Below are 13,211 nucleotides of genomic sequence, written 5' to 3' on the forward strand. Positions count from 1 at the left end.
CCCGTTTCTAGTGTACAGCGCCTCTGTTGGATGCAGGGGTAAGAGCAGGGCTAGTCACACATGGCGACAGATCTGCAAATTCTTGTCGCCATCTGCACATTTCTGGTCGCCAATAAGCGGCCTGTGGCTTCCCCCACCGCAGAGATAACTGGTACAATTACCCTAAGGGCAATCTGACCTCTTCAAAGATGGCGCATGCTGCCACGTCAATCTACCCAACGGGCTTGCAATCTCGCGAGATGTAAACAGGTGTTCGGCAGTTGTTAGGGTCGCCTGGTTACCGGGCCTGTGGCAGGGAGGATGGGCCGCGGGCCACGGATACACCGCCCCTGACCCCTCCCTCCCCGGGGGACACACGTCTACCTGACTGCGTTGACGTTGACGTGTCCTTCACCGGACGGCGGCGGCTGACAGCGAGCATGTACCGGTATGTGAGGTAATGGGGGGCGGAGGCCATGACTGTCACCTACCGGTCCCTGAGCCAGTGGGTGATATGTGTGTGTGTATAGCCATATGTTTCATACACGTGTATATAGTCCTGTCATGTGTGTATATAGTCCTGTCATGTGTGTGTATAGTCCTGTCATGTGTGTGTATAGTCCTGTCATATATGTGTGTATAGTCCTGTCATATGTGTGTATAGTCCTGTCATGTGTGTATAGTCCTGTCGTGTGTGTGTATAGTCCTGTCATGTGTGTGTATAGTCCTGTCATATGTGTGTGTATAGTCCTGTCATATGTGTGTGTATAGTCCTGTCATATGTGTGTGTATAGTCCTGTCATGTGTGTGTATAGTCCTGTCATGTGTGTGTATAGTCCTGTCATGTGTGTATAGTCCTGTCATGTGTGTGTATAGTCCTGTCATATGTGTGTATAGTCCTGTCATATGTGTGTGTGTATAGTCCTGTCATATGTGTGTGTATAGTCCTGTCATATGTGTGTGTATAGTCCTGTCATATGTGTGTGTATAGTCCTGTCATGTGTGTGTATAGTCCTGTCATGTGTGTGTATAGTCCTGTCATGTGTGTATAGTCCTGTCATGTGTGTGTATAGTCCTGTCATATGTGTGTGTATAGTCCTGTCATATGTGTGTGTATAGTCCTGTCATGTGTGTGTATAGTCCTGTCATGTGTGTGTATAGTCCTGTCATATGTGTGTGTGTATAGTCCTGTCATATGTGTGTGTATAGTCCTGTCATATGTGTGTGTATAGTCCTGTCATATGTGTGTGTATAGTCCTGTCATATGTGTGTGTATAGTCCTGTCATATGTGTGTGTATAGTCCTGTCATATGTGTGTGTATAGTCCTGTCATGTGTGTGTATAGTCCTGTCATGTGTGTGTATAGTCCTGTCATGTGTGTGTATAGTCCTGTCATATGTGTGTATAGTCCTGTCATGTGTGTGTATAGTCCTGTCATGTGTGTGTATAGTCCTGTCATATGTGTGTGTGTATAGTCCTGTCATATGTGTGTGTATAGTCCTGTCATATGTGTGTGTATAGTCCTGTCATATGTGTGTGTATAGTCCTGTCATATGTGTGTGTATAGTCCTGTCATGTGTGTGTATAGTCCTGTCATGTGTGTGTATAGTCCTGTCATGTGTGTGTATAGTCCTGTCATATGTGTGTGTATAGTCCTGTCATATGTGTGTGTATAGTCCTGTCATGTGTGTGTATAGTCCTGTCATATGTGTGTGTATAGTCCTGTCATATGTGTGTGTGTATAGTCCTGTCATATGTGTGTGTGTATAGTCCTGTCATATGTGTGTGTATAGTCCTGTCATATGTGTGTGTATAGTCCTGTCATATGTGTGTGTATAGTCCTGTCATATGTGTGTGTATAGTCCTGTCATATGTGTGTGTATAGTCCTGTCGTATATATTTGTGTCCTGTTATGTATGTATATATGTGTGTGTGTGTGTATAGTCCTGTGGTATATATTTGTGTCCTGTTATGTATGTATATATGTGTGTGTATAGTCCTGTCGCGTGTGTGTGTGTGTGTGTGTGTGTGTGTATAGTCCTGTCGCGTGTGTGTGTGTGTGTGTGTGTGTGTGTGTGTGTGTACAGTCCTGTCGCGTGTGTGTGTGTGTGTGTGTATAGTCCTGTCGTGTGTGTGTGTGTGTATATAGTCCTGTCGTGTGTGTGTGTGTGTATAGTCCTGTCATATGTGTGTGTATAGTCCTGTCATATATATATGTGTATAGTCCTGTCATATATATATATATATATATATATATATATATATATATATATATATGTGTGTGTGTGTGTGTATAGTCCTGTCGTATGTGTGTGTGTGTATAGTCCTGTCGTATGTGTGTGTGTGTGTATAGTCCTGTCGTGTGTGTGTGTGTGTGTGTGTGTATAGTCCTGTCGTGTGTGTGTGTGTGTGTGTGTATAGTCCTGTCGTGTGTGTGTATAGTCCTGTCGTGTGTGTGTGTGTGTGTATAGTCCTGTCGTGTGTGTGTGTGTGTGTGTATAGTCCTGTCGTGTGTGTGTGTGTGTGTATAGTCGTGTGTGTGTGTATAGTCCTGTCGTGTGTGTGTGTGTGTATAGTCCTGTCGTGTGTGTGTGTGTGTGTGTGTATAGTCCTGTCGTGTGTGTATAGTCCTGTCGTGTGTGTGTGTGTGTATAGTCCTGTCGTGTGTGTGTGTGTGTGTGTATAGTCCTGTCGTGTGTGTGTGTGTGTGTGTGTGTATAGTCCTGTCGTGTGTGTGTGTGTATAGTCCTGTCGTGTGTGTGTGTGTGTGTATAGTCCTGTCGTGTGTGTGTGTGTATAGTCCTGTCGTGTGTGTGTGTGTATAGTCCTGTCGTGTGTGTGTATAGTCCTGTCGTGTGTGTGTGTGTGTGTATAGTCCTGTCGTGTGTGTGTGTATAGTCCTGTCGTGTGTGTGTGTGTGTGTATAGTCCTGTCGTGTGTGTGTGTGTGTATAGTCCTGTCGTGTGTGTGTGTGTGTATAGTCCTGTCGTGTGTGTGTGTGTGTGTATAGTCCTGTCGTGTGTGTGTGTGTGTGTGTATAGTCCTGTCGTGTGTGTGTGTGTGTGTGTGTGTATAGTCCTGTCGTGTGTGTGTGTGTGTATAGTCCTGTCGTGTGTGTGTGTGTGTATAGTCCTGTCGTGTGTGTGTGTATAGTCCTGTCGTGTGTGTGTGTGTGTATAGTCCTGTCGTGTGTGTGTGTGTGTATAGTCCTGTCGTGTGTGTGTGTGTGTATAGTCCTGTCGTGTGTGTGTGTGTATATAGTCCTGTCATATGTGTGTGTATAGTCCTGTCGTATATATTTGTGTCCTGTTATGTATGTATATATGTGTGTGTATAGTCCTGTCGTATATATTTGTGTCCTGTTATGTATGTATATATGTGTGTGTGTGTATAGTCCTGTCGTATATATTTGTGTCCTGTTATGTATGTATATATATGTGTGTATAGTCCTGTCGTATATATTTGTGTCCTGTTATGTATGTATATATGTGTGTGTATAGTCCTGTCGTATATATTTGTGTCCTGTTATGTATGTATATATGTGTGTGTATAGTCCTGTCGTATATATTTGTGTCCTGTTATGTATGTATATATGTGTTTGTATAGTCCTGTCGTATATATTTGTGTCCTGTTATGTATGTATATATGTGTGTGTATAGTCCTGTCGTATATATTTGTGTCCTGTTATGTATGTATATATGTGTGTGTATAGTCCTGTCGTATATATTTGTGTCCTGTTATGTATGTATATATGTGTGTGTATAGTCCTGTCGTATATATTTGTGTCCTGTTATGTATGTATATATGTGTGTGTGTGTATAGTCCTGTCGTATATATTTGTGTCCTGTTATGTATGTATATATATGTGTGTATAGTCCTGTCGTATATATTTGTGTCCTGTTATGTATGTATATATGTGTGTGTATAGTCCTGTCGTATATATTTGTGTCCTGTTATGTATGTATATATGTGTGTGTAGTCCTGTCGTATATATTTGTGTCCTGTTATGTATGTATATATGTGTGTGTGTGTGTATAGTCCTGTCGTGTGTGTGTGTGTGTGTATAGTCCTGTCGTGTGTGTGTGTGTGTATAGTCCTGTCGTATATATTTGTGTCCTGTTATGTATGTATATATGTGTGTGTGTGTATAGTCCTGTCGTATATATTTGTGTCCTGTTATGTATGTATATATGTGTGTGTATAGTCCTGTCGTATATATTTGTGTCCTGTTATGTATGTATATATGTGTGTGTATAGTCCTGTCGTATATATTTGTGTCCTGTTATGTATGTATATATGTGTGTGTATAGTCCTGTCGTATATATTTGTGTCCTGTTATGTATGTATGTATATATGTGTGTGTATAGTCCTGTCGTATATATTTGTGTCCTGTTATGTGTGTATATATGTGTGTGTGTGTGTGTATAGTCCTGTCGTATATATTTGTGTCCTGTTATGTATGTATGTATATATGTGTGTGTATAGTCCTGTCGTATATATTTGTGTCCTGTTATGTGTGTATATATGTGTGTGTGTGTATAGTCCTGTCGTATATATTTGTGTCCTGTTATGTATGTATGTATATATGTGTGTGTATAGTCCTGTCGTATATATTTGTGTCCTGTTATGTGTGTATATATGTGTGTGTGTGTATAGTCCTGTCGTATATATTTGTGTCCTGTTATGTATGTATATATGTGTGTGTGTGTATAGTCCTGTCGTATATATTTGTGTCCTGTTATGTATGTATATATGTGTGTGTGTGTATAGTCCTGTCGTATATATTTGTGTCCTGTTATGTATGTATATATGTGTGTGTATAGTCCTGTCGTATATATTTGTGTCCTGTTATGTATGTATATATGTGTGTGTATAGTCCTGTCGTATATATTTGTGTCCTGTTATGTATGTATATATGTGTGTGTATAGTCCTGTCGTATATATTTGTGTCCTGTTATGTATGTATATATGTGTGTGTATAGTCCTGTCGTATATATTTGTGTCCTGTTATGTATGTATATATGTGTGTGTATAGTCCTGTCGTATATATTTGTGTCCTGTTATGTATGTATGTATATATGTGTGTGTATAGTCCTGTCGTATATATTTGTGTCCTGTTATGTGTGTGTGTGTGTGTGTATAGTCCTGTCGTGTGTGTGTATAGTCCTGTCGTGTGTGTGTGTGTGTATAGTCCTGTCGTGTGTGTGTGTATAGTCCTGTCGTGTGTGTGTGTGTGTATAGTCCTGTCGTGTGTGTGTGTGTATAGTCCTGTCGTGTGTGTGTGTATAGTCCTGTCGTGTGTGTGTGTGTGTGTATAGTCCTGTCGTGTGTGTGTGTGTGTATAGTCCTGTCGTATATATTTGTGTCCTGTTATGTATGTATATATATGTGTGTGTATTGTCCTGTCGTATATATTTGTGTCCTGTTATGTATGTATATATGTGTGTGTATAGTCCTGTCGTATATATTTGTGTCCTGTTATGTATGTATATATGTGTGTGTATAGTCCTGTCGTATATATTTGTGTCCTGTTATGTATGTATATATGTGTGTGTATAGTCCTGTCGTATATATTTGTGTCCTGTTATGTATGTATATATGTGTGTGTGTGTATAGTCCTGTCGTATATATTTGTGTCCTGTTATGTATGTATATATGTGTGTGTATAGTCCTGTCGTATATATTTGTGTCCTGTTATGTATGTATATATGTGTGTGTGTGTATAGTCCTGTCGTATATATTTGTGTCCTGTTATGTATGTATATATGTGTGTGTGTGTGTATAGTCCTGTCGTATATATTTGTGTCCTGTTATGTATGTATATATATGTGTGTGTATAGTCCTGTCGTATATATTTGTGTCCTGTTATGTATGTATATATGTGTGTGTATAGTCCTGTCGTATATATTTGTGTCCTGTTGTGTATGTATGTATATATGTGTGTGTATAGTCCTGTCGTATATATTTGTGTCCTGTTATGTGTGTGTGTGTGTGTGTGTGTGTGTATATATATATATATATATATATATATATATATATATATATTTATATATTTATATATCAATATTTTTTTTTTTTTTTTTTTTTTTTTTTTAGTGCTGTCATACATGTGTATAATGTCCTTGTGAATGCCTGTGAATGGTCGTGGAGTCTGAGCTTTTTCTGTCACCGTAGCACTTCATTCTTCATACATGTGTGATGTCTTTGAGGTGACTTGGTGATAAACCCTGCATTGTATTAGGAGGCTCTTTTTTTGCCACCTATGTCACGCATATACAGGTCGCCCATCTTTACACCCTCTAGTTACATACTGTGACATGCCTCCATGATAAGATGGTGACTACACTCCAGAGCAGTGGTCTCAAACTGTGGCCCTCCAGATGTTGCAAAACTTCAACTCCCAGCATGCCCGGACAGCCAACGGCTGTCCGGGCATGCTGGGAGTTGAAGTTTTGCAACATCTGGAGGGCCACAGTTTGAGACCACTGCTCCAGAGGATCAGTCAGTGGATGTTGTCAGGTCATAGCTGTGTACTGTCCAGCATTGTTATATCTCCTTATCAGCAGAACTTATAGACGTCCTACATAGAAGTGATACAGAATTTGTCATTTATGTGATATCTACACATCTGATAACTGGATTCTCATATTATTACTCATCCAGGATTTACGGATGTGTTCACGGGAACAGGTTTATAGCAATTAGAGATGAGCGAACTTATAGTAAATTCGATTCGTCACGAACTTCTCGGCTCGGCAGTTGATGGCTTTTCCTGCATAAATTAGTTCAGCCTTCAGGTGCTCCCGTGGGCTGGAAAAGGTGGATACAGTCCTAGGAAAGAGTCTCCTAGGACTGTATCCACCTTTTCCAGTCCACGGGAGCACCTGAAAGCTGAACTCATTTATGCAGGAAAAGTCATCAACTGCCGAGCTGAGAAGTTCGTGACGAATCGAATTTACTGTAAGTTCGCTCATCTCTAATAGCAATGTCTCTTATTTGTCCTCAGTTGTTGGAGAAGATAAAGAAAAACTAGTACAGATGTAGCAACATTTATATTGACATTTAAGGCATCAAATGCTATTGAAATACATGATCTGTTACCATATTGCAGAGTATTATAGAAGATTTGCTGTTTTGCGAGTTTAGGAAAGCTGGTTAGATCTGTAATGTCAGCCATATTTGTTATTAACCAGCTTTCTCCGAAGCAGAGACTGAGGTACAAATTGACACTCATTTGACATTTATTTGGTAACGTGTGCATGTCTATAGCTCATGAGCATCTTCTTCTGTATTTAAAGGGGTACTCCGGTGGATTATTATTTTTATTTATAAATCAACCGGTTCCACAAAGTTAAACAGATTTGTAAATTACTTCTATTAACATTCTGAATCCTTCCAGTACTTATCAGCTGCTCTATGCTCCACAGGAAGTTGTATACTTATTTTCTGTCTGACCACAGTGCTCTCTGCTGACACCTCTGTCCATGTCAGGAACTGTCCTGAGCAGAAGAGGTTGGCTATGGGGATTTGCTTGTACTCTGGACAGTTCCTTACATGGACAGAGGTATCAGCAGAGAGCACTGGGGTCAGACAGAAAATAATTATACAACTTCCTGTGGAGCATAGAGCAGCTGATAAGTACTGGAAGGATTAATATTTTTTTTAATAGAAGTAATTTACAAATCTGTTTAACTTTCTGGCACCAGTTGATTTGAAATAAATAAATAAAAGTTTTCCACCGGAGTACCCCTTTAATCGGCCTGACAAAGATTTCATTACGGATTCTGTGAAGGAATCCGAATTTGAATCTGACAATAGTCTGCATCCTATGCATTATAAAGCAGTTTCCACCGCCTGGTTAGATACTCCAAAAGATTTTCACTGAAGATTTTGGGCTGTGCAAATACGTAGCTTACTACTTATTCCTCATGGCCACCCCAAAGATTAGCAATAGTGACTGACGGTGCGGAGCTGCTGCAGATCTTCTAGTAAAATACAGGTCAGACTTGCATAATGTAATTCTGACTCGTGAGCATACTGTAAGTAAAACTCATTTATTGTGTAATGAGAACTTTCTAATATAACTTGTGTTTTATGTCTGTATGACTTTTCAGATCTTTATTTTCAGATGGTGAATGGAAACCTCAATTGCTTACTTTAAGAGGATGAAGAGAGGTCTCAGTATTGCAAAAGTGTCTGTAGTCCAGCTCACTCCCTCAGCCCGTCGCGCCAGGACTGGTGTGGGCAGCACCGACTGGAAACAACAAACAAGGCAAGATGTCCAGCGCGAGTATCAGAAAACAGGATGTTTTAAATAAAAGCTACAAATAAAAGCTACAAAGCTACAAAGACCAGGAGAACATGACAGGGTGACGCGTTTCGGTCCTAAGACTGGACCTTAGTCATACACATGTGTATGACTAAGGTCCAGTCTTAGGACCGAAACGCGTCACCCTGTCTTGTTCTCCTGGTCTTTGTAGCTTTTATTGGAATAAACATCCTGTTTTCTGATACTCGCGCTGGACATCTTGCCTTGTTTGAGGTCTCAGTATTGTCACCTTTTGCTTGCCACATGACCAAGTCAGATCTTCATCTTCTGGAAGCAAGCAATAAAGGTTTCCATTCAGTAGTTTGTAGCAGATATTTAAAAAATGCTGAAATGAATGAAGATGAATCCCCAGGACCATGTGAATAAAGCTGCTGTATGTTCTGTCTGTGCAGGTGGAGAACATGGCTGAAACTTCAGTGATAGAAAACCGCTAGCAAAGCAGCAATGATGGGTTGAATGTGATTATTATTCTGCTCATCTGAACTTAGTCCAAAATGGGAAGGTGAGTAATCAGAAATAAGAGAGAGCACAGTGTAAGGCTGCATGCGCACCACGTTTTTGTTATACAGTTCCCGTATACGGTTTCAAGTTAAAAACCGTATGGAACTATATAGAAAACCCTATGCATTGACTTAACATTGCAAACCGTATGTCAAACGCATGATCCGGTTTAGTCTGTTTTGCGTCCTATACGGTTTTGTCCGTTTTTTTACCCATACCCAAACCGTAGTCTACCACTTTTTTTTTGTCCGGGTGAAAAACTGTATTAAACCGTATACATTTTATTTTTTTTTAACATGGGAGTCAATGGGAACTGTACAGAACTGTATGTGCGTACGGTTCCATCCGGTTTTCTCCATACAGTTTTTGACTTTGCACAGTTTTTGTTCTTGGAATTTCAATCAAACAAGTGAAACTTTATTCATAATGGAGTGAAAAGGTAAAAACGTATACTTTTTTTTTTTCTTAAAAACCGGATGCAACTGGACATAATTTTTTAACCGTATATGGATTAAAATTTGTACCCACGTTTTGATACAGATTAGTCAGGTTTTGAGGAATCCGTTTTTTTTTATACCAAAAACCTGATACGGGAACTGTATTGCAAAAACGTGGTGTGAACCCAGCCTTAAAGGAGTAGTCCAGTGGTGAACCCAGTGGTGAACAACTTATCCCCTATCCTAAGGATAGGGAATAAGTTTGAGATCGTGGGGGGTCCGACCGCTGGGGCCCCCTGCGATCTCCTGTACGGAGCCCCGACAGCCCACGGAAAGGGGGCGTGTCGACCTCCGCACAAGCGGCGACCGACACGCCCCCTCAATACAACTCTATGGCAGAGCCGAAGCGCTGCCTTCGGCAATCTCCGGCTCTGCCATAGAGATGTATTGAGGGGGCGTGTCGGTCGCCGCTTCGTGCGGAGGTCGACACCCGCTATCTGGCCGGAGAGCCTGGCCCCCGTACAGAGAGATCGCAGGGGGCCCCAGCGGTCGGACCCCCCGCAATCTCAAACTTATCCCCTATCCTTAGGATAGGGGATACGTTTTTCACCACTGGACTACCCCTTTAAAAGGGTCGTGTCTCTGTCTCTGCTGGGGTTAAACTAACTACACCTGGAGTCTGTGGCTGCAGGTAATCAGCTTCAGTATCCGCTATACCGGTGTTTCCCAACCAGGGTGCCTCCAGCTGTTGCAAAACTACAACTCCTAGCATGCCCAGACAGCCAACGGCCAGCAGCGCTGGACACATTATCGGCAGGTTAGATGCCAATACCGATCACTTTCAAATTGTGAAAATCGGCCGATAATATCGGCCAATCCGATAATCGGTCGATCCCTAAAATTTACAGCAGTTCATAAAAGAAAAAAAGTCTTCCCTGTGCCGATTCACGTTGGGTGGCATGAGACTTGGCAGGAAGTAATGAGGAAAAGGTCAGCTATTCACCAGTTCAGATAATCCAGTAGTACGGTATATCATGGCCTATCTAAAGGGAGAAGGTCAAAATGATTTTTGATCAGGTTTACAGTAACCTAAATCTTTGAGCTGTGCTAAAGGACATGAGTGTTTTCTAAGTAGCTTTTATTCTGAAATCAGACACTTATGGGGTATTTTGTGTGTTTTCCAGGCTAAGCATATCCTGCCTACTTCCCGCTTCCTGGCACTTTAGCATATCGCCTGGTGGGTGCCCTCGGGCTCTCAACACCACACTGCGGCAGATGGTGATTATTGGTGCTGTGGCGGGCGTCCTGTTGTTTTTGATCTACTCTCTACTATTGGCCAGGACAATGTACAGTCCTTCCCAGCGAGATCGAAATTATCACAGGTAAGATGTCTCTGTAAGTGTCGAAATGGGGGTTCCAGACTGCCCTGGGGAGAGGAAAGTTTCTGTTTTTGTGGCCAAACTGGATTTTTTCAGAAACCACCTTAGGCCTTTGGTCTTCTTTATACATTATTTCTCTTTACAGTAGCTTAGTTGTAATTGGCTTCATGCCATTTCAGTGTTGTTCTTCCTAATACATGTAGATTTGATATCTAATCTATCTATGCTAAGTGATTAAAAAATGACGTTAGCTATCACACCAACTTCTCCAACCAATGGTAAAAGGGAGAGTCAAAAAATAAAGGCGTTTCTAGGATTTATTTATTTTTAAAAGGGTTTTGTTTTTAACAGCACCACTCTTGTCAGTAGGCTCTGTCTGGAGGAAAATAACTTAGCTTTTTTCTTCTATTCGACAATACCATCTTTAAATGTAAAGATATATATGTGTGTAGCTCATGAGTATCACATTTAACTGTCTAAGGGTTTGCTGCTGTGTATTTTCCTACCCTTTCATGTCAATGGGTAGCAAATTCAGCAGTAGAAAATATGCAGCAAAATATGGCACATGTGACCCTACCCTAAAATGTCAGGGAGCACTAAATAATTATAGTTCTGTCCTTTTGCTCTAAGTTCTGCGCCGCTGTTGTTCTAGAGTCCCTGGCGAAGGTGCCCCGATGCTGTCACCATACACTTGGCATGGGAGATTGCAGCCAGCCACTGGTCTCAATAGTCATGTATGTGACACATGCATATCAACACAGGTCATTTTTTGGCTGTATCACCCAGTACATAGTATGGTGACTGCATTGGGGCATTTCCACCAGGGACTCCGAAGCAAAGGTGGCAAATGACCGGAAGCATCAGGAGGGGAAAGTACAAGTTTTTTTTTTTTTTTTTTTTAATATTTCCCCTCTCAATCCCTGCTGAATAATAGAAAAAAAGAAAAAAAAAAAAACGGCACATACAACTCTACCCTTTAAGTGTAACTCTAATGTGCTCTCCTGCCCATTTTGGAAAGTTCAGTATGGAGAAGCTTTGGACGGTTGGATTTCCAAGGCAACCATACAACACCCAGTGAGCCCTTTTCTATTTAAAGGGGTTATTCTGCGGTAGGTTTTTTTTTTTACATGTTTATTCTGTCTTCTATTGGGGGGGGACTTTACTTACCTCCCATATTTCCCTTGTATTTTTGCCATCCTGCTAACAACCTCCTGTGCGATCCTCTTCCTGATGCTCAGGTCCATCACTGTGCAGCTCAACGATTAGTAGCGGCAGCGGTGATGTATTGAGTCCCAGCCCCGGTCTTCTTCCTGGCGCCAGGGCTCAATATGTCACACTGACTCTTAGCCATTCTTACATATTTCAAATGGTCAAGCACTTCTAAAAATTCCTTATCTCCCTATAACCCTGCTTTGTTTTAATACCCTCATACTGCCCTTGGTAACGATACACTAAGGTGGTCACTCATGCTCAGTTCAACTGCATCTCCTGTCTGTCGAGAAAATACTGGCTTAGTTAGTCTCTATGGGGGAGATTTATCAAAACCTGTGCAGAGAGAGAGGGGTGCAGTTGTCCATAGCAACCAATCAGATCCCTTCTTTCATTTTTAAAGAAGCCTGTGAAAAATGGAACAAGTGATCTGATTGGTTGTTAAGGGCAACTGCACCACTCTTCATCTGCACAGGTTTTTATAAATCCCCCCCCCCCCCCCCCCCCCCCTGTGTGTATGCAAGCAAGGGAAATTGTTGGGAAGTGATCAGATCTATGGGAAAGAATAGCTCATCAGGGATGTAAGTTACTCTACTTAAAAACAGCACCTTTGTTCTCCTTTACAAACTTTGCTTCTTGAAATAACCCATTTAATAGGCCACAGCAACCTGAAAATCCCCACCACGCAGAACTTTGCAGAACGGGCAGGAGAGCAACGCTTTTGTTTTGTTTCAAAGCATTACTGTCATTAGTAAGAAAATTGAAAAAATGCTTAAATCAGTGTAGTTATGTGCCCTAAGACCTGTATGCATAATAATTTGCATGTGCTAATATGTAAAATACATTTTGATCTATGTATATCTGATCAGTCCTCTGAATTTCTCTCAAAGGCTGGGGGTGTTTCCCCTGGAGCATGATGAGCTGCTCCCCCCCCCCCCTCCTCCCCTCTCCCCTGTCATGAGGTCTGCACAAACATTTTTACTTTTGCAAAGCATATTGGCTGAATGCATGCTCTATATAACTCTCATGCAGCCATGCATGCTCTATATAACTCTCTCATGCAGCCATGTGAAACTATATGGTGCAAGGACAGAAGAAAAACCTGCCAAAAATCTAAGATTTTTACATTTTCACAGCTTTGTAACCAAAGTGCATGCTTTTTATAACCCTAAAGCAGCCATGTGGATCCTATATGGTGCACATACACATAAAATAAGTTCATAAAATGACAAAAGAGAAACCATTTTGCATATAAATAATAGTTTAGCACCTTGTATTGCTTGTAACTGGATGTGAATGCTTCTCCTGAAGAGGCTGCACGCTGTCTTCTTCTTGTCTGTGCTCTGAGGAACAGCATAGAGAAAACCACACCTCCCT

The 13,211-nt window shown here is 41.2% G+C and overlaps 1 protein-coding gene across 6 annotated transcripts in view; it reads left to right on the forward strand.

The window, feature by feature from the left end:
• Nucleotides 1–228: 228 nt before the first annotated feature.
• ENTPD4 (ectonucleoside triphosphate diphosphohydrolase 4) overlaps nucleotides 229–13,211 on the forward strand; it is a 45,341-nt gene continuing 32,358 nt past the window's right edge. For 2 of the 6 annotated variants that reach the window (XM_056571175.1, XM_056571180.1), the window contains exons 1-3: nucleotides 237–427; nucleotides 8,701–8,810; nucleotides 10,431–10,628. In XM_056571175.1, coding sequence (XP_056427150.1) covers nucleotides 8,803–8,810; nucleotides 10,431–10,628 — 206 coding nt within the window. In that variant the 5' untranslated portion in view covers nucleotides 237–427; nucleotides 8,701–8,802. Of the gene's footprint in view, nucleotides 437–456; nucleotides 485–8,700; nucleotides 8,811–10,430; nucleotides 10,629–13,211 lie in introns of those variants that run through there. The other 4 variants (XM_056571178.1, XM_056571176.1, XM_056571179.1 and 1 more) reach the window with 4 other exon arrangements.

This window comes from Hyla sarda, chromosome 4, assembly GCF_029499605.1.
Source record: "Hyla sarda isolate aHylSar1 chromosome 4, aHylSar1.hap1, whole genome shotgun sequence".
NCBI lineage: Eukaryota > Metazoa > Chordata > Amphibia > Anura > Hylidae > Hyla > Hyla sarda.